Genomic DNA, 23,327 nt, shown 5'->3' on the forward strand with positions numbered 1-23,327 from the left:
TGAAACCCTACCTTGAAAAAAAAAAGTTATGTATATTATAGCAAGTTATACTTGTTTATCCCCTTGTCCTGGCTCCCATTACTGTGGGGTCCCTTCTTAGTCGGATTAGGGTGTTCACTGTGGGATTATGAATGCCTCACTCAGTCCCTATGGGATAGCAGGCGACTGAGCCTCAGGCTTTTCCTACCCACTCTGTAAACCTTTCATCTTTTTTTGGGGGGCCCGTTTTCGAGGCACGGTCTCACTCTGGTCCAGGCTGACCTGGAAATAGCTATGTAGTCTCAGGATGGCCTCAAACTCTCAGTGATCCTCCTACCTCTGCCTCCCAAGTGCTGGGATTAAAGGCGTGCGCCACCACACCCGGCTAACCTTTCATCTTTTTAACTTGATTGTCCCTGATATTTTTTCAGAGTGACAGAAAGTTGACTAATGCAATCATTCAAAATTGGTGCCTCAACCAACCATCATTTTCACTGCCCTCATGGTCTGTAGGTGGGTGAGGTCCAGCCAGCTCTTCCTGTTTTTTTCCAGGTAGTAACCAATCTGAAAGCATCACTCCCATGTCTAGTGACCTGACTCGACTGGAGGCTAGAATAGCAGGGGCTATGTGTCCATCCCTGTTTCTGGTGGCCTCTCATGAGAACAGCATGGTGGCTGCGAGGCTCTAAAGCAAGTGAGCCACCAGCTAGCTTTCTTATATGCTGTTGTGACCTGCCCTCTGAGACTGCATGGCATCAACTCCAGCACGTTCTATTCATCAAGGCAGCCCCAGTGGTTTCACTTATGAAGCTTAGAAACCCCTTTAATGGGAGAGGTAACAGGTTTGAAAACACCCCACTCTCTTTCTCTGTTTGGGCCTTTTGATCCTGGCTTCAAACAGTACCTACCTGTAGTGGTTTGCATATGAAATGTGCCCCCAGGTTCCTGTGATGAGCACTCTCACGGCCTCAGCTCGCAGCACTATTTGGACAGGTTCTGAAAAGTTAAGAAGGTAGAGCCTAGCTGGAGGAAGTCGGCCACTGCGGAGGTGGAATGAGTCTTTGGGGGACTCTTATCTTGTCCTCAAGTTACTCTCTAGCTCAGTCTCTGATCCTTATCTGCCTTCCTTTCTCTTTCCTGTCCCCCCACCCCCACCCCGTGAGGCGGGAACTTCCTCCACTATACGTTCCCAATTCCATGATGTTCTATTGAAGTCTCTTGAAACCATGAGCCAAATCAAATCTTTCCTCCCCAAAGTTCTTTTTAAAATTTTTTTTGTTTATTTTTATTTATTTATTTGAGAGCGACAGGCATAGAGAGAAAGAGGCAGATAGAGAGAGAGAGAATGGGCGCGCCAGGACCTCCAGCCACTGCAGATGAACTCCAGATGCGTGCGCCCCCTTGTGCATCTGGCTAATGTGGGTCCTGGGGAGTTGAGCCTTGAACCGGGTTCTTAGGCTTCAGAGGCAAGAGCTTAACCGCTAAGCCATTTCTCCAGCCCTCCTCCCTAAAGTTCTTAAGTATTTGGTTACATCAACATTAAAGAAATGGGCTGGGGAGATGGCTCAGCAGGTAAGAGCACTGCTGTGTAATCATGAGGACCTGAGTTCAATCCTCAGTACCCACATCAAAAGCCAGGTATGGGGCTGCAGAGATGGCTTAACAGTTAAAGCACTTGTCTGTAAAGCCTAAGAACCCATGTTCAACTCTCCAGACCCCATGTAAGCCAGACGCACAAGGTGATGCAAGCACGTGAGGTTGCACATGGGCACGAGATAGCACACGTGTCTGGAGTTTGGCTGCAGTGTCTGGAGGCCCTCATAAAAAAAATAAATAAAATGGAAATTTTAAAAGACAGGTGTGGCACACACACTTGTAATTGCAGAGCTGAGGAGGGTGCAGACAAGATCAACAGGGCTTGTTGCTCAGCTAATCTAAATGAAATACCACCGCTCCAGGCTCCATGAAAACCTCCGTCTTAGAAATAAACTGGAAGAGTGACGGAGGAGGACGTCTGATGTTCTCTTCTGGCCACATGCACACATCCCCAAAGATGAATGAATAAATAAATATAACTGACACACAACCTGGCAGAGTCCTCCGAGAAGGTGCCTGTGCAGCAGCTCCAGCATATTCGCTGGAGAGTTTCACCCCCTCCCCCACCCCAGGGAGTGTCAGGTTTCACCATCCCTCATCCTGTCTTGGGGTAGGATAGATGCCCCTCCTGGATTGGCATCTAGATGCTTTCCTAGCTGACCCACTGCCCTAATTGGACTTACATACTCAAAAGGTCAAGTCCCCAAGAAGCAAGAGTCTACGGTGGGTCTAGGATATGTGGGGAGTGGTAAGGACTTAAGGTAAGGCTGGACTAGCAGGCAGGGCCCTGTAGGCTGCAAGCAGTTAGCTGATATCCCTAGAGTCTTAGGAAAAATTGCTAGAATGTCAGGGTTGATTATAGAAGATAGTTCATGGGAGAATTGGATTTTGTGTTGGGTTTCAAAGTAATCTGGTTGAATGATTTGTTTAGCTTTCAAAGTATGTTCCTAGGTCAAAGGGAAGAAGCACAGGTCTCTATACTAATTGAGTTACTTATACCAAGGTCAGTGATATGGCATTCTGCGGTTAATTATCACTAAAATAGCGAGCAGAGCCAACATTCTGTGAGCAGCAGAGTTCACAGCAGCTAAGTTGCTGAACACAGTCTGTAACAACCACTCCTCTCTTGGTGGGTCCCCGCCATGCACAATAGGGCCCACCCTGTAACTCCGTGGAGCTTAGATGTTTTCTCAAGCAAGTTTCTACCTATTGCAGGAGCACTTAGTTAATATGCATACCAGAAAAGTCAGCTTAGAAACTCAACGTATAATGAGAATATTGAATGACTGCCTTCTTATTTGGCTAAACTTTTTGAAAACAAAGGAGTAAAAAAGGGATCCCAGCTACCTAATAACTTCACATTCCCCAAACTATTTGTGTCAACAGCTTCTTCCCTCAAGTTTCTCATTAAGTGCCATTGACCTTGAGTCCTGTGTTCATCACAACTTTAAGCTCAGCTGATCTAAGTGTGTAACAGTGTTATTCTCCTTTCTCAGTTGGATCTGTATCACAGTGGTTTGAGCTCAGTTTTTGCCCTAGTTGTCACTTATAAGTGCAGGGGAGCCAAGAAATAGTTTTGGGAACATGTTTTGGGGGATATGTGACAGAGAATACTTGGGTTCAGGCCCATGAAGGGCACCGAAAGGCCCCCACTCTCAGTTCCCGGACAGCAGGTGACTCCTCAGCCTTGACCAGCTTCCTGGTCAGGCTCATTCTATACTGCCTGTCCCACTGGGCGACGCTGCAGCTTTCAGAAGCATAGTTGAAGGACGTGGAGTCCCTGCCCACGGCCACTGGCAGCAGTGACTACCCAGAGAGTGCTGGTGCCCCAGGCCTCATCATGACTGGGTCACCGATGGGCAGTGAGAACAGGATTTGCCAGAGCCCTGGGAGCGAGTGTGCCCCAGCCCGAAGCAGGTCTCATCAAGCAAACCCGCACAGTGGCTGGCACCCACGCCCCCATCCAGAGCAAAACCCTGGCTTGTGCCTCTTCTCATACGGGTGCAGGCATCAGAAAAAATAGGTTTCTTTGCTTTCTCCTGAATCTGATACACATTGCACATCTATCCTTCTTAGGGAAAATATAACTTTTATCACTCAAGCCTTCATTACATACCACTTGTAATTCCAGTTTTACGGCTTGCCTATTCAGTCCTCTTGTGTGTTCCTTGACATTTAAGAAAATTTTAATTGACATAGTTTGCTTGCAAAATAAATTTTTTTTTAAAAGGCAGCTATATTTTGAAAGTGGCTTTGTGGTGAGCTAACCATGCCAAGTGCACATTATCCTTTCTGTCGAGGTACTTATAGCTGCACTTGACATCCGAAAATAAGATGCCAGTTTCAGACATAGCATCTCTGAAAACTTCAGAGAGAGCAGAGTGGTACAGTTGGATGGAACTCAGACTTCTTCCAGAATGCCAGAGAAAAAAATAACTGTAAAAAATAACTGAAGCATACATGAAAACTCGCCTGATGCATTAGTCGTTGCGGTCTGTTCTGGCCATGACCTTGACAAGTTTAGCATGAAGGGGGGAAAACCTCAAAAGATGCCAGCCATGGTGGCGTACTCCTTTAATCCCAGCATTGAGGAGGTAGAGTGTGTAGAGGTAGGAGGATTACCAAGAGTTCGAGGCCACCCTGAGACTACATAGTGATTTCCAGGTCAGCCTGAGCTAGAGTGAGACCCTACCTCAAAAAAAACAAAAAACAATCAAAAAAAAAAAAAAACCCTCAAAAGAGAGAATAATTGGAATGTGTAGTTACACAAATGAAGAAAAAAAAACCTATTTAGTATTTCACAGATTTAAAAATATAAAATCTGCAGATCATCAGCCTCAGATCCTTTTTGGAAATAAATCCCAGATAAATAATTCATGCTGCATATTTTAGAAATGCAAAACGTGGAGTAAAAGGTCTTGTTAGCAGCACACTCTGCTGTTTGTCGCTGCTGAATTATACCTGTGTCAGGCACCACTGCTGGCTCTTAAACGTGTGATTACGACTCCGTGTGCTTTGATGGCTAGATCTGAAAAGTACCAGTGCCGGTATCAGATGACTGAGTTTGGGAATCACTGCTTGGTCTAATTGTGTGTGTTATCAAACCTCCCAGTGTGGGATGTAACAGAAACCCCCAGCTGCCTGACTCCTAGTGGAAGCCTGTGTCTGCTCAGGCCTCCACCATGTCCTTCCTGCATGGTCCTCTGCCAGACAGGGAACACTGATTGGTTTCACTTGGGTTTTATGGTCCATTCCTATATCGTTGACTGGTTTGGGCCTGGGCATTTGACACACTTCTGCCAGGTAGAGGAGGGCAAGTCTGTTGAAGATACTTCTGGGAGACAATTCTAGTAAAGATGTCCAGGATTGTCCCTTCTGCCGATCCAGGTATGGCTGGGATGTCTGAAGATGTAGCCATCACTTCGTGACACTGAGAGAAGTAAGCCTTGGGAGAGGACGAACTCAGAGGGCTTCCAAGAGCACAGCGTGCAAAAAGATCATGGCTTCCTGATAATGTGCTGACCTCACCAACCTTAGAGCTGCTGTCCTAATGTTGTGACTTCTTGGTGTGTCTCACTGGGTTGGCTACAATTTTCTGTTGCCTTTAGCCAAGCCATCTTTATGGCTACAAACAAAAGCCAAAACCCGAGGTTACCATGACCACGTTGCAGTTTTATCATGTCTGAGGCACTCCTCCTCAAACGGCTCATCGCCAGTGTGTTGGCGCACACTGAGTCATCCACCCCAAGTGGTAGCCCCATGCAGCGGCGCCATGTTCTGAAGGGCTGGTGGCATGTTTTAGCTGGGGTATGGGTGTGACTACCTTAACAGAAGTAAAATAATGATGACTTTTAGAGGTTGTGAATTTTTGTCTTTAAAAACAATTTGAGCTAGTGAGCAAGTTAGAAAATGGGTGGCTTTGTCCCTTGGGGTCACCCAGGGTTCTCTGTTTTGTGTGCCAGGTCGTTATGTCTTGTTGCTGTCCTGTAAAGCTAGTCATCATCATCCTGGTGGTTTGGAGCCTGGGAGGGTGTGGGAGAAGAAAGTTCAGGGTAGGTTGTGGCAGACAGCCTCCTTGTCATCTGGAATTGCCACGATCACTTGGTCACATGCTTACAAGTAATGCAGAGGAGTCTGGAAGATACTGTCTAGCTGGGTGGTCACATATCCCACTCACATCCAGAGGTGTCTGTTTGTAAGAGAGAATAGTCGTATGAAATAGTTCGAGGCATCTGTGACAAAATGTGTCTGCCCAAGGGTACAGGAAAGACAGAGAAGAGTGCTGGGCACCCCTCTGCAAATACACAAACAGTGCCATGTCCTGACCTTGAAGCAGGTTAGTATCAAAACCTCTTCAGACTTTCTTTGATAGTCTCAATGAGCAATGTATTGCTACAGTTTTGGGGGGAGAGAGCAGAGGTAAGGGAGAGGCAGGTAAGTGCCTGTTGTGAGGCTGCTGGGCATCAGACCATCTTGAGAGTCACACCTTGCCCTTCTAAAGTGCCCAGTGGGCAAGGGCTGCTGTGCTGTCTGCCTTACGTGTATCAACTCAGAGACCGAAGATAGTCTGTGGTTGCTCCTATTTCATACTGAGGCTCACTGCAGAGTAGAGAAGAGCTCTAGACTGAGGCACCTGACCCCTGAGTTCTTGCCCATAACTACCTGTGTGAGACTTTGGGGTGTGGCAGATCATGGAATCAAGGTGGGGAGCCCAGTGTGACCCTTTATCCAAGGCCTCCTTGGGGATCTGTTTGCAGTACTGACCAGCACCACCATCCCTCCCCATTGCTGGCTGCACCCTGGCCAGGAGGCACCAATTGCCACATCTGAGCATGATAGTACCATAGGTTACACGGGCCCTCCAGATGAGAGAGGTGCCTGGGAAAGGCCAGGCATGGGGCAAAGTGCAGATATGCAGGGCACACACACCGCATGGCTCCTAAGCATTTTGTAAGAGGTCACTGTTGAGAGAGCAGAGTGGCTTCTGGACCTGCTCCTGTCCAGTGCCCCTGGAGCAGACCATGTATTGGAAAGAGATAAAGCCATGACCTAGGAAATGCAGATCAGTCCACAAAGTCTGCCTGGTCTTTAAGCTGTCACTGCTTGGTGACATGAACCCTGGACTCAGACCCCTCCCCCCTTCCAACTGCCACCTGCAGACCAATGGGCTTTGCACCAAGAGAGAAGCGGTGGAGAGATGTCTGGTCCCGCTGACGGTAAGACCCCATGGGGTCAGTGGGTCACATGCCTTAAAGAGAAGTCAGATGCTTGCAACCCCCTGTGCACGGGGTCTTGTTGGGCCTCAGGCCAGTCACCGCCGCTGGAGCAGATCCCGACAAGTCAAGCACCCGTGGAGGTTCTGGGCAGCTCGCGTTCCTTCAGTGCGGAGGCTCTCTGCAGATGCCCCTGTTGCATGAGGCCTTGACTCATGCACCTCCCTTCCCTGGCTCTTCCTAAATGCAGCCAACAATCCACCCTCACCCTCAACAGCCAGGACAGCCTGACTTTACACTACCCCTTTGGAGCATTCTCTTTTTTTCTGAATTACAGTTACAAGGGCAGCTCTGCAGTCTGTGCCGGCAGTTCCAGAGAGCCCATCTGCTCTCTCCCAGCCTGGTTACGACCTCTAAGCTGCCCTCTTCCATTTTCCCCAAGGCCTCAGTTCCTGTGGCCTAATGGTTAATGTGGCCTAACTCATTACTTTATTGACCAAACTATAAGCTTACATTTTCTTAATTTTTTTTTAAAAAGCTGTTGTTTTTTTCTTCAATCTTTTTATAAATTGCCTTATTTTATTCACTTTTAAAAAAATTATTTATTTATTAGAGAGAGGGACAGGGTGATAGAGAGAGAGACTGAGAGTGGCCATGCCAGGGCCTCTAGCTACTGCGGATGAACTCCAGACACATGCGCCACCATGTGCACCTGGCTATGTACGACCTGGAGCATCGAACCTGGGTCCTTAAGCTTTGCAGCCATGTGCCTTAACCACTAAGCCATCTCTCCAGCCTTTTCTTCAGCTACTTTTAACCTTGAGCATACACAGAAGCAGAGATCACATAATGAACCTTTAATGATTTACCACTTTGCCTCCACAGTGGTCAACATTTTGCTCGTCTTACCTCATCCAGTCCCCTCCATCGTTTTGCTGTCCCCTCTAACCCCCTAGAATATTTTAAAGGAAATTCTAGGTATTATGTCATTTCTTTTGTAAATACTTTCGTGCATTTCAGCTTTTTTTTTTTTTTTTTTTTTTTTGTTTGTTGGTTTTTCGAGGTAAGGTCTCACTCTAGCCCAGGCTGACCTGGAATTCACTATATCATCTTAAGGTGGCCTTGAACTCACAGCGATCCTCCTACCTCTGCCTCTCGAGTGCTGCAAAGGCGTAAATAAGTTATTTCAAAATGAATGAATGAATTGGTTTCAGCTTTAGAATCAAGCCTCCTAATTAGCTGGAGAAACGTGGACTCTGACTTGGTGGTATTAGCTCATAGCTTCCCACCCCGCATGCCATCCTATGGCCCAGGCTTTCCAGGCACTTCTGGAATCCATATATCTTCATCAGGCTTCAACTTTCTTTGATTTTGTAATTAAACTCCACTCTGAGGTGACCTTGGAGAGGGAGGATTATCAAGATTCAGCTTTTACCTTTGCTTGGTTCATATTTAGTTTACAATTACATGAAAGACTTAGACCAAAAAGATTATAACCTCCCCAAAAATCAAAGTATAGAATACATCCAGAGCATTTTCATTATTTAATTTCATCTTTCTTTTCCTGGTAACTACTTTAGCTGCATAAATGAAAGATAATTGAATGCATATTTTCTTTCAAGTAGCCATGGTTGCATTTAAAACCCTAATTTTTGGATCCTTTGAAGGGGACCCTGGGACCAAAGTCTGTTGCCTGATGTGACATTTTTAGCTGTTACAAGGAAAAAAAAAAGTAGGCCAGGGCTTAGGCTCTGTAAACCTCTGGTGGTAGAATAGTAGCTTGGAAAATGCCTTTGGCATGTTTCTTTTTAAAATTCAGAAATGTTGTTTACCGTAACATAAAGGGAACTGCTTATTAGCTTATACTGTTTTCAGAATTATATTCCACAGTCTTTAGCCGCTCAGATTCATGGTGAGGTTGAATAGTATCATCTGGATTTTCTGTTTGTTTCGTAAGGAATTCAATATAATAATTCTGTTTCTGGATTTGAGATACTTTTATTATTTTTATCTGGGTTTAGCACAACACAGCTTATGCCCGGTAGGTACTGGCTGATGGGTAACTATTTAGCCTGGGCATATTAACTGTTGTCTCCACAGAAGTATTTGAGGTCATTGGGTTTGATCATAGTGCATATTGAATGAAGAATATCTCTCCCATGGAAGGTGATGGAACCTGAGACATGCTGGTGAGTAGGAAAAGAGATCTAATTGCTCAGTGGCACCTCACCCTGCCAACGCAAGACTGAGTCACCTTCTGGATTTTATTTTCTGGGCTATGAGTGGCAAGCTGTGGGGCTTTACTCGGGGCCTGCCCAAAGTCCTGGCTAGGGCTGGCCTGACTTACATGAGTGTGATGGGGTGTGTTGAGGAGGCAGCTAGACCCCAGGCTAGGTACAGAGCTCCCGTGAAGAGACATGCAGGAAGGTGACAGGAAGGAAACTTGGGAATAGCCTGGCTTCTTGTGTGGCTGCCTAAGCCTCCTCCCAGGCATTGCCAAGGAGGAAGAGAGCTGTGGAAAAGTGAGGCTGAAGTCTGGACCACAGATTTGGAAAGAAGCCATTGAACTGGTAATCCTTGATGTTTTAGCATAGGACCTTACAAGCTGAGGCACGTGCTTTAGGCTGGGAAACCTCTGGCAAGGTAGGACCCAGCAATTGAGTTAAGGTCATCATGGCTGAGGAGCCATGAATGTGGGACAGATTTGGCTGGCTGTCCAGATCTGTGAATAGGGAGGTGACAGGTAGGCTGGCTCTGGGAAAGGAAGCCGAGCATGGAGCAGGAGCCACGGTTCTGGAGAAAGGGGGACTGTCCGCTGAGATAGGTTTACTGTCCGCATGATTCTTCCAGGGCCAGAGTCAGACCTGGCGCCTCTACTGTGTGCCCGGGGCTCTGCCCACTGCAGTGTCTGCACCTCGCCACCTCCCGCTCTTCAAATCCTTATCCCCAGACTTATTTAAAAGTCATGAGTCCACAACTCAGAGAAGCAAAGGCAGTCACTTGTCAGGAGAGCTCGTGGAAAAGGAGCGCAAGAGCTGGGAACAGACATAGGTCCATGGGTCTCGGGAGCCCCATCCTTTCCACTCTATTAGGGATCCTTTTAGTCACTTCCCCTGGAAAAGTGTCCCCGACAGAGTGATACAGAGACAGAGCCGTGCACTCCAGTTCCTGTGCTGGACAAGCCTATGGGCCTGTGCGCGCACACACACCCTCTGACATCCTACGTGTAGTTGCAAGCTGACTTCTTTAAATCCCTGTGTATTTGGGATTCTGTCAACATTAAATTTTTTTATTATTTATTCATTTATTTCAGAGACAGAAATTGGGGGAGGTGGGTGTGCCAGGGCTTCCAGCCACTGCAAATGAACTCCAAATGCAAATGCACGAGCCACCTTGTGCATCTGGCTTACATGGGTCCTAGGGAATTGAACCTGGGTCCTTTGGCTTTGCAGGCAATTGCCTTAACCACTAAGCAATCTCTCCAGCCCTCTGTCAACATTTTTTTTACATATTTTATTTATTTATTTGAAAGAGGGAGAGAGAGAGAGGGAATGGGTGTGCCAGGGCCTCCAGCCACTGCAAATGAACTCCAGGTGCGTGCGCCACCTAGTGGCATGTGTGTCTGTCAACATTTTTAAAACTGGATAAACAAGGCACGGCTCCCATCTCCAAGTCTACTCGTGAAGATGGCATGTGTTGTCCCAGGAGTCTGTCTCCAGTTCCCGGGATCATACTGCTCGGTCCCCGGAGCACGTGGAGCCAATGAGACTCTGACCATGCTGGAGTCTGCCCTAGTCAGGAAGGACATGGAGATTTACAGTAGACATTCCCACTGTCCACAAACAGGAAGAGATGACAGTCCAAAGACTAGAAGCTGTAAAGCAATTACAAGAGCCCAGCCATGTGGTTAACCTGTCATAGCCTCACTATTTTACATCTGAGCATAAATATAGCCTCTCTCCAACAGCACTCAGCATTCTGAGGAACAAAATGGACAAGCAGAGGTCCACTGGCAGTGCCTACAGATGAGGTTATAGGTTGAGATCCTAGCTTAGAGTGTCCTGGAAAGATACAAGACATTGCCTCACTTTTGTCTCAATTACCTTTTGCTTTGTGTCAAGCTCCCAAAAGTTACTGTCTTAAAACAGCAACTGTTGTATTTGCTTGTGGGTTATGGATTGGCCAGGCATTTCTTCTGGTCTGGACAGACTTTACCAACAGCAGTACCTGGTGTCTTGGCTGGAGCTGGATGTCCCTTGTGTATGATGATTCGAAGGCTGGCTGTTTGAAGACAGCCTCAGTAGAGGCTGCTCATCTTGGTTCCACATGGTCTCTTATCCCCTAGGAGATGACCCTAGGCATCCTCTCATGGATGAAAGACCAGCCTCAATGTCTGTGCTTGCCACACATCTGTTGTGGCCCCACTGACCAAAACACATTTCTCGGCTAAACTAAGGATTGGTTTGGGATGATATTAAGTACGATGGGTACAGAGCAGCCCAGACAAATTAGAGGAGGCCGAGACGACAGGGAATTCATTGTGCTGTCACCTGAAATCTGATCAGCAAGCAGCAATTGTTTCTGCCTGGTGCCCACCAGGATACAGCTCTGAGCCATGTTGTGGTGAATCCCTCATGACAAAGCAGTATAAGGTAAAATCGTAGGTGCATGTGCAGAAATTCTTGTGGCTTCTGCTAGTCACTGAGGTGGGAAACTGTGGCTGTTTGAATGAAATGTCCTTCAAAGGCTCATGTGTTTTGAACACGTGGCCCCCGCAGGGAGGCAATTTGGGAAAGCTGTGGGGCCTTTGGGAGGTGGAGCCTTGTTGGAGGAGGTGTCACTGAGGGCAGGCTTTGGGATAATACAGCCCAACTCCAAGCCTGGTACTCAGTCCCTCCTTCCTGCTGCTGTGAAGATGTAACATTCCCCAGCCATCTGCCCTTGTCATGCTTTCCCCTCCAAGGTGAAACTTACCCTTGAAATTGTAAGCCGAAACAAACCCTGTTCTTCCATAAGCTACTCCTGGTAGGGTGTTTTGTCCTAGTAATGAGAAGGTAACTGCTACAGACAGTCTCCCCAAGGAGCAGGAGGCAGGAAATGATTAAAGGGCCAGATGGAGCCCAGTAGCCAAAGAAAGCCTTTGCCTCCTACTTGCAAACAATGGGCAACCAAGAAGCAGGTCTGCCCCTGAGATTCTGCCTCAAGAGACACTTCTGCACTCAAAAGGTGGGAAGGGTGGTTTCCCTGGACCAGCACAGTGACCTTCCAGGCCCAGGGCAAAAGGCCTGAACACTGGATCTGAGGCGGAACTACAGAGGGTGGGGTGGGGAATGTGGACAAGAACACACGCATGTTGAGTACCCGCTGACTCGAGAGGAACCAAAGAATGGGGCCAGAATCTCCATTCTCAGCCCTATTTCCCTGGAGGAAGGAAGTCGGTAACAAAGCAAAGCGGAGAGGACTTGGGTAGGCCGCACAGCAGGTGAAAGCCATTTTCTTTGGGATGCTTGGTTATACTTAGAGTTGTACTTAGTCATGAATTTGGTCCTCACAACAACGCCCTGGGATAATTAGTCCAGATTTCCAGATGGGGGAACTCTTGCAGAGGTGAAGTAGTTGGCACTCGTCCCCGAGCTTGTCACACGTCTGACCCCATAGCACTGAGCCTGTTCTCTGCTCCAGGCTGCGGCAGGGTTCCACTAGCCCTGGCACCCATCCGCAGCCAGGCCTGGAGGGCCGTTCTCACAGTCGAGCTTGGAAAGACTGTGAGTGTCATGTCCCAGGCAGGCACTCCAGAAGATGCCCTTGTAGAAAGAAGAGAGCTAGAATGTCCAAAGATGGCATCAGCCACAGAAGAAGATGAAGACAAAGAAAAGCCCTAGCCTACTTGGTGGCACAAAGGCCCCCAAAGGGTTAAATGTGCCCTGACTCTCTCTCCCTCTTCCACGATCTTGTCACCATCTAGTCACCCACATCCCTGCCATCCCAGTGCTGTTAGGTCATCTGCGGTTGTCAACTTGACATGATTCAGAATGGGAGCGAATCTCTAGTCGTGCCTATGAGGAATTTTCTAGACTAGATGAGTTGAGGTGGGAGGACCAACCCTAATTGTGGGTGGCACTATTCCGTGGGCTGGTCCCTGGACCATACGCAAAGGAGAGAGCCATGAGCATTTAGCATTCATCCCTCTACTTCCTCCCTATGGAGCGCCCATGTGATGCTAGATTCTGGCTCCTCCAAGCTTTCCCCACCTTGATGGACTCTACCCTCTAAAACTGTGAGCCAAATTAAACCTTTTTGCCTCCGTAAGTTGCTTCTGGTCAGGTATCTGTTCACAGCAACAAGAAAGTAATTGATACTCCAGCCTTCTGGAGACTGAAACAGGAAGATGGTGAGTTTGATCAGTCCTAAGCTACATAATGACCCGCTTCCAAAAACATAAATTAATATTTTGGTCATTGAGAGAATTAGCTCAATCAGGAATGACTGAGGTACAGAGGGGTCTGAAATGCATGATGTTCAAAAAAGCGTCACACATCAGTTCACTTGATCTGTGTTAATCACAGGCTTTGACTAGAATGACCTTGTAGGTACCAAGCAAGGCACTGTAACCCACAGGAAAGAATTTTAGAGCCGCAGAGATTTCATTCACATTCTGGAACCACCTTTTTTTGGTTTTGTTTTGTTTTTCGAGGTAGGGTTTCACTCTAGCTCATGCTGACCTAGAATTCACTATGTAGTCTCAAGGAAGCCTCGAACTCATGGCGATCCTCCTACTCTGCTTCCCCAGTGCTGGGATTAAAGGCGTGCGCCACCACACCCGGCTTGGAACCACCATTTAATAATGTTATGCCCTCAAGTTTCAGGTTTTGTGTGCACATTAGAAATGCACATACCTGCTCTGCAGAGTGAGTGAGGCCCACACGGATGGCACTGGCTCCCAGTGTGTCCATTGTACAGACCCCTCAGGAAGTGGACTCTTGTGAGCAGCTTGATGTCCCTGGAGAAGAGGGGTTCCAATATTCCACTCCACTGTGGGGTACAAATGTATTTTTGGCAATCTTTTAGCAAATATTCTTCTTTGCTAGAAAGCCTGACAGGTCCCTTTATAAAGGAGCAGCGCCTTGGAGAGGGGGGAAATGATGGGGTGCAGGTCTCCCCAGCAGAGGTATTTTTCACAAAGTGGCTCATTGGAGTATAATTCACTCATCATGCCCTTTAGCAGTCATGCAATCTTCGCCCCATTAGCAGAGGAGCTTTTATCTGATTTTGTCTGTCAGTCCGTGGGAGACTGTGGAGGGAAGCATAATTGTTATAATTTTACTGTAGCTTAAGAACCTTTTTCTAAAGAAACGGGTTTTCAAGGTCTACTTAAAGCCCCAGCAAGAACCAGGAAATAAACTTGATATGTAAGGCTGATAGGGTAAAAGTATAGTACTCTTCACTTTTTTCACAGATGGAAAATTTAGGGTTTCATTCATCATTAAAAAAGAAAAATTCAGCAGGGCGTGGTGGCGCACGCCTTTAATCCCAGCACTCGGGAGGCAGAGGTAGGAGGATCGCCATGAGTTCAAGGCTACCCTGAGATGACAGAGTTAATTCCAAGTCAGCCTGGACCAGAGTGAGACCCTACCTCGAAAAACCAAAAAAAAAAAAAGAAAAGAAAAATCCAACCGGGCGTGATTTTTAATCCCAGCACTTGGCAAGCAGAGGTAGGAGGATTGTCGTGAGTTCGAGGCCACCCTGAGACTACATAGTGAATTCCAGGTCAGCCTGGGCTAGAGTGAGACCCTACCTCAAAAAAAAGAAGAAGAAGAAGAAGAGGAGGAGGAGGAGGAGGAGGAAGAAGGAGAAGAAAATGAAAAAAAATCCTGTTGCACAGTTCTGATGTTGTTCTGTGAAATTGGAATGGGTGGGCGGAGCTGACCTGACGTGGGCTCAGCGGCCCAGAATGAGAGAGCTCTCTAGCTAGCAGATGGGGCCGTTCGGCATAGGAGCAAACCCCCTTGCACACCTGTGGGGTGCATCACAATGACCGATGCTCAAGTTATGGGACCATTAAAGGAGATCAGGGTCACCTTAGCAAACGGCTCATCAAACAGGTTTGAAGATTTAAAGTTGGAGGTCACAGCAATGTGAGCTGGTTCTTGTGAAAATGTAATAGCGTGGCACATTGCATCTTTGACATCTCTCTTTGGGAATTCCATGCCTCTAAAACATGGTGGCAGAGGACAGATGAAGCATTTGTGAACTGCTTTCCTCTCTTTGCTGCTGGAAGTGTTCTCACTTGGGCTCAATTGGAGGCAAAAGACTTTTATCACAGAATCCGAGATTGTTCTCCAGCTGGGGTCTCATGCCTCCCTGCCAGAGACCCGGCTGACTAGATTATTTTCAGTTGACAAACTTGGCTTTCCCCCTTGAAGCCTTGTTTATTGCCTCTGCTTTCTTCACAGGACTGGTTCCTGATTTGAGGTGAAACCATGAAGAGAAAATAGAACAAATAATAATGCTTTTCCGCAATCGCTTCTTGCTGCTGCTGGCCCTGGCTGCACTGCTGGCCGTCCTGAGCCTCAGCCTGCAGTTCTGTAAGTACAGCCTGGTGTGGGAAGGGCAGGCTCCCAGGAGCACTTCACTGGGAAAGAGAGGGTCTGAGTTTGTGGGAAGCAAGCAAGCCCTGAGCTTTTGTTTTTGTTTTTAATGAGCAGTGTGGCTTAAAACAAAGGGGTCTGTTTCTAATTGGTATCCATTGTGGATGGTTGTAAGTAGGAGTCCTAAAGTACTAGACAACTTCCCGTACCGTCTTTTAGCCATTAGCAACACGATATCCACCAGGCTGCCTGATGTTTTTGTTTTTTTGAGGCAGGGTCTCACCATGTAACCCAAACTGATAATCCTTCTACCTCAGCCTCTGGGTGTTGGGATTTCAGGCATGCGCCAATGTAACCACACTTAGCCTCATCATAATTTCTTTGACTTCTGTGGATTCCTTAAATGTCTGATTATTTCCAGTGTCTTTGTTCACATCCCCAAGGTTGGATCACGCAGTGGTTGTGGTGGCTTGAATTATGGGGTTCCCCCATAAACTCAGGTGTTTTATGAACGCTTGTAAGCTGGGTCTCCAGCTGCCTGACTGGAGGAGGTGTCACTGAGGGCAGATGCTGGAGTCCAGCCCTAAGGTGTTACTGCAGGCAGATCTGAGTAGGTATGCAGAGAATTTTTGAGTTCTGGTGGGATCCTGCTTGCTGCCAGTTTGTGCTTGCTATCTTTGGTGTTTGCTGGCTATTTGGTTGTTTCTCTCTGCTTGCATGTATGAAAGCAGCTGCTACTGACATTGATGGAACTGCCCCCTGGATCTGTAAGCTTGAAATAAGCCCCTTCCTCCCATAAACTGCGTGTGCTGTCGATGTGGAGCTGACTACTGCAGGGCTGCACTCTGACTTTCCCTGCCGTGCCACGCACAGCAGAGGTGTTTGGCCCCTGCTTGGTTCCTTGAGAGTTGCATGTCCATGCTATGTTCAGTCACCACAGGGCTGGAACTGTGTGGGGAGATTAGGTCACTGGTATCAAGCCTGGGCCCCTGCACGGCAGAGGGTTTCTATGGAACATCCTGTGTGGCAAGGCAAAAGCTCACTGGTAAAGCCAGGCCATGAGCCTCCCCCTTCCAGCATCTTCCACTGGACCCTGTGCTCATCCTGTGCCCCAGATCTGTGTACACTACAGCTGTCCTTCAGGAGTCCATCCTGGAGCGCAGATCCAGGCCCCAGTATCTCACTGGATGCAGCCCTGGAGTGGTGGCCCACTGACCCCTGTGGCTTCCCTCTGCTTGGCCTTCTCCAAAGAGCCAGACTCTCTGCCCACTGCTGCCATCCTCTGTGGGCAAATTATTCCTTCTCTTCCCTCCTCTCCTTTCATCCCTTGCTCGTGTCCCTCCAAGAACCTTTCATGGCTCCAAAGGGTTGGCTACTTCTGTGATGTTCGGGATGCCCAGACCTGCTTCCTCCATTCGCTAGCTGCGCTGAATCGACACGTCTCGTTCTGTTTTAATTCCTGTACAAAACTGTCTGCTCTTTGAGAGCAAGGATGGGGCCCTGTTTCCCTCCATATCCCAGGAACCCACATGGCCAGCACATAGTAGGTATCTCTGGAATGTCGAGTGAACGAATCTATGCTTACTGCATAAGGCAGACCGAAGCCCCCTTCTGAGCCTGCACCCTGGAAGCTGAGAAAGCATGTGTGCCATGCTGCGGACTGTGTCTTTGCTGTCACCTACTTGTTTCACTAACTCGCCATGAGGAGTCGGAGATGAATGGTTGGCAACCATCACCACCCGGGAGATCTGGGAGGAGGTGGCATTTTGGTGGCAGTTTGAGTGACAGAACAAGGAGCAGGTGGCCCAGTGAGTTGGATGCAGTGACCACACAGGAATGTGAGGAGATGGTACCAGCGGTGGGTGATCTGAAGACAGGAGGCTTGGAGCAAGCTTTCCCGATTCACCTCCAGAGTGACGTACTGCCAGGACAACCTCTCCTACCCATGACAGGCCATCCAGCAACAAAGAGAATTAAAAACCCTCATTTTAAGCTGGCTGTGGTGGCGCACGCCTTTAATCCCAGCACTCGGGAGGCAGAGGTAGGAGGATCACCATGAGTTCGAGTAAATACAGAGTGAATTCCAGGTCAGCCTGGGCTAGAGTGAGACCCTACCTCAAAAAACCAAAAGAAAAAAAATACTCATTTTATCCTTCCAGAATTGGAAGCGGTCAAGAGAATGTGGCCATAGAAGTTTAAAAATATTCCAGCTGGTTAATGAACTGCAACATATAAATCTTTTCTAAAAAGTGTGGCTTGGCTCTCAGTAGTTTAATTGTTTATAGCTTTTCATTGGAAAGTTTCCATCATTCAGTGCGAGGTGGGATCTCCAGTCAGCCCAGAGCTGTATCCTGCAGCTCTGGCAGGCGCTGAGGTGAGTGTGGGCTACTTGTGTCTCGCTGCGTTTCTCTCGCATGAGCTGGTCTCTGCGTCACTGAATGGCCTTGTGTGTCTTGCTTATATAACTTGTGAAAGTACCTCTGTTTGAGGAGAGCCAGTTTTCAGCCACACTTTTTTAAGGAAAATTTTGCAGGGGGAATTGGCGTGGCTGGACCCAAGCTCTTTATTCTGGGACACGCTGGAGTTCAGACAGACATTAAGAAATGGACATCTTTACTGTTCTTCTACTTCTAGGTAAATTGTAGCATCGGAGTTTCCTCATTTCTGTGGAAATGGAGTTGCCTCAATTACTTACTTGCTTTATTGGTTGCTATTGTACTCTTAGGAAGTCATTGAGCTATAGTACAAAGATTGCCATTTGAGTTACACTTGTACTTTCCTTCTTATCTTAAGGTATATGTTCCTTTTCTTTATTGATTCTTTGACTAATTTGTGAATACCATGTTGGCATATATAATTATTTTAAGTAACATATTGGAAGTCATCAAATGAAACTTGTTTTTTGTTTTTGTTTAGCTGTTGGTTGCTTTAAGTAAAAAGCACAGTTTTTTCTGAAATAATTGTGTATTGTATTTCATCTTGCTAATAGTTTTCTTTCTCTGATGTTTTGGATGTGAAAGAATTATGACCCAGTTTATGATTCAGAAATGAGGTTGTTTAAATAAGCATTTCTTCTTCTGGGCCAGGATAATGTGCAGTGAACCCACAATATGCTTATTAAGTGCTTATATATGTTTGACATTGTGGAATTAGAGATAGTAGAGAAGGGATAGAAAAAAGATTGATACTGCTTATAGTTTCTTAAAATATGCTCATTTTAGATGACACTAATGGCTTATTAGAGGCTAATAGATTTAATAAAAAGCTGTGTGTGTGTGTGTGTGTGTGTGTGTGTTTTCCTGTATTTCCAAGTCCTTGAAATACCTACAAGTAGGAAAATAACCTCTCAAATGGAAGGCCTCTCTTACTGCAGCAGGGAAAGCCCGTCAGGATGTGAAGACATGTGGCTCATTAGTTACGTTCCTGCTTTGTGTGCTCCTTTCTAATCATCCACTTTTCCTGCTTTACCTCAGTGTTTTGATTTTTTTTTTTTTTTTGGCTCATTTCTCCAAGTTCTAACCATCATCCCCCAAATGGCAGTGTGACAGGAAGGCGCGGGCTCGGGAATCACGACCTTGGATTTGAGTGCTGGCCTCCTCACTGCGCAGCTGGAATCTTGTTTCTTCTTCCAGAAGTCAGAGTTAATTTTTGTAGTTTTGCAAGGTTGCTGTGAGAGCAGAGACTTTTGGGAAACTCTTGGCTCATGGAAGCCTCTGTTCTATAAAATAAGAATTACTTACTGATCCTTTGTAAAGTTGGTATGAGGGCAGAAACTTTTGGGAAACATTTTGGCTCATGGAAGCCTCATTTCTTCTATAAAACAGAATTAATTATTGTTGTTTTGCCATCTTGACTGAGAACTGAAACTTTGTGGGAAAACCCTTGTCTCATAGAAGCATAACCAGCATAAATCTTGTCAGCATGCCAGAGTCCCATCAAAATGCACCATCATCAGAAACCAGGCCCTCGGTATTCCAGAAGGCTGTCAGAGCTTATGTCAACTATTTGGTGAAGGAAAGTTTTTGAAATATATCATCCAATTACATGTTGGAGCTTTTGTGTGCATGTGTGTTTGGGTGTAGAGTGTGTATGTAGTGTGGCATGTGCAGTGTGTGTGATGTGTGGTGTGTACATGGATACTAGCAGATGTGTGTGCCCCATGCATAGGTGTGCAGAGGCCAGAGGAGAACATCACTTGTTCTCTTACCACTCATCTGCATTCAGCTGACTCTTTCCTTCAGCCCAGAGTTACTGTCCATCAGCAAGCCCCAGCTCCTCGGGCCTCCTCCCCACCACGGGAGGGGTAACAAATGTGCGTGGCCATGCCAAGCTTTTTACGAGGGTTCTGGGGGTCATACTTGGTGGTGTCTGGCCTGAGAGGCCCTGATGCTTAAGTGGTGAGCACTCAGCCATGGAAACATCTTCCCAGCCCCATTTATTTGTTTTTAATCAGAGTGCATTAGCTGTGTTGGGGTTAATGCATACAGAGTATATGGTGCTCATATCTGGGGGTCATACTTTTGGGCAGGCCCCAATTGACTAGAACAGAATTCACTGCAGGAACGAAAGCCAGGATTATCTTCAGCATACGAGGAACCCTCGCTGCAAGGGGAATCGGACCTGTACTACGTGGCCTAGATGAACACGGAAACACATTGGCATTAAGCATTGGGTGGAGCATCTTAGGAATAGTGCCATGCCAAGGTGAGGCGGGTGTGTGTTTCCCCACAGGAGTCTGCATTCTCTGGAGGGTCACTCTCTGTGCACAGTATGAAGCAGGGCAGGTGTCACTGGACCTGATCTCACTGTATGTCTTTAAACACCAAGGTGTGACACATTTCATCCTTCCTTAGGGCCAGGAGTGTACACAGCTTTGTTCTCTATCAAACATTCCATCAGTTTCCAGCATGAGAGCTGGCTAGAGGTTCAGTCTATCTGAAGCCACGGGGCAACGCTGTCCAGTGGAGGTCCACTGGGTGCCGAAGCTTGGAATCCAGGTGCAGAGTGCTGGGGCAGGGAGTGGCAGGGGCATGGTGGGATGAGCAGCCTGGACTCTTGAGCAGACCCCTGTCCTTTTACTAACTAGCCTTGAAAGCTGTTTACCTTCTCCAGGCCTGTTTCCTCCTCTTTAAAATGGGGATCGTGATGGCTTCTAACTGACAGAATTGGCAAAGGAGTCAACCAGCCGGTGTTCCTAGAATGCCTGGCCTGGTGCCAACACAGAACAATCCTGGCATGTGCCTTTGCTAAGTCAAGCGAGTTAGAGATGATTATGGTGGAGTGGCATGGAGGAAGGATGGCAAGGGCCCTGTCTAGTTTGGGGAGCCAAGTGATACCTGGAGTCATCCCTCAGGGAGAGTCCGAGCTGTCTAAGCAGGATGCTAGGGAAAGGTGTCCCGGGAGGATGGAGGTAAGAATGCAAAGGCAGAGAGACTGAGGGCAGGAATATAGCTGTGAAGTTGGGCCATAAGCCACAGCCCACCTCCCGCCGCCACTTTACATGCTGTAGGCTGGAGGGAGGCTCTGCAATAGGGAAGACACCATCAAGTTGGCATTTTTGGAAAACCTACAGTCCAGTTCTGTGTTATCCAGAATACGGACACCTGGGCACCTGGATCTGAGCCACCCAGGGACTTCGCTTAATGCATATTCCCAAACAGACAAAGTTTATGCCCGCCCCCTACAGACTCGGATCTTGGTGGGAGTCCAGTCCAAAGGTCTGCGTGGGAAGCAGCACCCCATGTGGGTGGGGTGTCATGGGAGCACTGCCCATCTGGTGGCCAGTGGGAGAGTGATGCCGGGTCTCAGAGGCCGTTTCACTTGTATGGAAGTGTTGGCCTTAGAAAGAAGACACAAGGACATAAGATGTCATGGCATGCTCTGGGGCTTTCTAGGTACTTGAGAGGTGTAATGGGACCAGGATGACTCTCCAGTGACACCCAGGACTCTGGCCCAGGCAGGCAGCAAATGCTTAGTTCATCCATGCCGTCATTCACGTTCACGTCTTGTCTTTACAATGCAAAGTCCAGAAAATAGGGAGGATGGTGAGCCATGTAGAGCTGGTGGCTCCCCGTATCTGCACAGGGAGGCTCTGGGAGAGTATCCTGCACAGAAGGGGAAGCCAGACAGAGCCCAGCCACAGGACAAGCGGGGACTGGCTGCCCAGGAAGGAGGGTGGCTGGGGAGGTCAGTGAAGCACGTAGAGCTGCTGGAAGTGTCTGAGGACCAAATGGGTGCAAAGTAGATCTCGGGGTTGGGGCCACTGTGTGGGACTTTGTGCTCACAGTCAGGAAGCCTAGACTTGGAGGACCTGAAGCATGTAGCGGCCACTCCAGACTAGTCTGTGAACTTACTTTGTTTGGCTCAACCACTGATTTAGATTTTTAAACATTATTTGCCAATTTCATATAACCTTCCAAACTCTCATTTAAAAACATGTCTGTCCAGTACCTGAAGTGACCAGCCCCATCTTCCCAGTCATGTTAGCATCTAAATTTTGCTGGGTATGGAGGGCAAAGAGCATGGAGGGCAGAGAGAGCAGGGCAAGTAGATGGTCAGTGGCAGCCAGGTTAGATACACCATAGATGGACAGTCTAGAGGCCAACGGAGGCAGGTAACCTTCCAGACACTCTCAGCTGGACAGCTGAAGAGCCACAGTTTAACCAGCTAGGTGTGTGGGTGCGGGTGTGTGTGGTTTATGGGGTATGTATGTAGGTGTGCTGTGGTGTATGTGTGTGTCATTGTGGTGTGTAGCTCTGCTGGAAGGACTCTTGCCAGCAGAGCCTCCAGACCCCTACTGTGTCCCTGTTCTGATGTGGTGCTTTGAGTCTGCTGTTCAAAAGGAAAGAGCACAAACTTGGCCGACTCCTCCTGAACTGGGAAATGAAAACTCTGAAAGAAGCAGATAGAGTGCCGTTGGCCTTGGATGTTCATACTCCTGTTTCCTTAGCCTCAGCATGATCTATGAGCGCACGTGTGATGTCAACTCTGTGGGACCCTTGGAGGCCCAGGATATATGGCAAATAGTGCCATTGGCTGCACTTTTTTGCTTGATTTGGGGGGATTTTAAGTTTTCTTTTCCTTCTCTCCCCTCCTGCTCCCTGCATACTCATATTTGCCTTCTCCCTTCCCTCTCTCTCTGATCTTAGAAATTTTTTGTTTTTTTGTTTTTTTCGAGGTAGGATCTCACTCTAGCTCAGGCTGACCTGGAATTCACTCTGTAGTCCCAGGGTGGTCTTGAATTCATGGTGATCCTTCTACCTCTGCCTCCCAAGTGCTGGGATTAAAGGCATGTACCACCACGCCCAACTGATCTTAGAGAATTTTAAGGTGACCTCAGTGTCCAGCGGTCCTTCTACAGCCAGGACACAGGATTGTATAGACCTACCTACATGCCTTAGAAGGTTAGCTGTCACCTATAAAAGTCCACATGATATATTTTATGTTAGAGAGAGAGAGAGAGAAAGATGGTGTGTGTTTGTGTGTGTGTGTGTGTGTTTAGTGATACTTCAGAAGGATAGTTATCGAGCTTATTATTCAAGGTCACAAGCACTAGTAAGAGTTGTCAGTGAATTCTGGGGAGTGCCTGTGCATTCAAGTCCCAGTACAGAGAGAGACAAAGTAGGAGAAAAGCCACTGGATGTGTGAGCTGGCATAGCCACCAAGCTGGGTCTGAGCCAGTGGCGTGTGTTCCAACTTAGTCACAGGCCAGATTCCACTCCTCGCTGCCTTGTGAGGTGGGACGCTGATGACCTTGGAGCGAAGGAAGGAGGGGTCATCAGAGGGAGCCATGCTCTTCACTGCAGCCTCCCTGTGGGGCTAAAGTGTCTGAAGAGGAGGCTCGGGACGGGGTCTGGGGAGATGACTGTGTGGGTAAAGTACTTGACAAGAAAATACAAGGACCTGAGTTCAGAACCCCAGTACATATGTAAAATGCCAGACAAGCTCAGCA

At 47.6% G+C, this 23,327-nt stretch overlaps 1 protein-coding gene across 3 annotated transcripts in view; it reads left to right on the forward strand.

The window, feature by feature from the left end:
* The window catches only part of Pxylp1 (2-phosphoxylose phosphatase 1), a 76,322-nt gene that overhangs the window by 21,344 nt on the left and 31,651 nt on the right, over window positions 1-23,327 (forward strand). For 2 of the 3 annotated variants that reach the window (XM_045136903.1, XM_045136904.1), the window contains exon 2: window positions 15,242-15,373. In XM_045136903.1, coding sequence (XP_044992838.1) covers window positions 15,295-15,373 — 79 coding nt within the window. In that variant the 5' untranslated portion in view covers window positions 15,242-15,294. Of the gene's footprint in view, window positions 1-15,241; window positions 15,374-17,914; window positions 18,011-23,327 lie in introns of those variants that run through there. The other variant, XM_004663615.2, reaches the window with a different exon arrangement.

This window comes from Jaculus jaculus, chromosome 17 (assembly GCF_020740685.1).
Source record: "Jaculus jaculus isolate mJacJac1 chromosome 17, mJacJac1.mat.Y.cur, whole genome shotgun sequence".
Lineage (NCBI taxonomy): Eukaryota > Metazoa > Chordata > Mammalia > Rodentia > Dipodidae > Jaculus > Jaculus jaculus.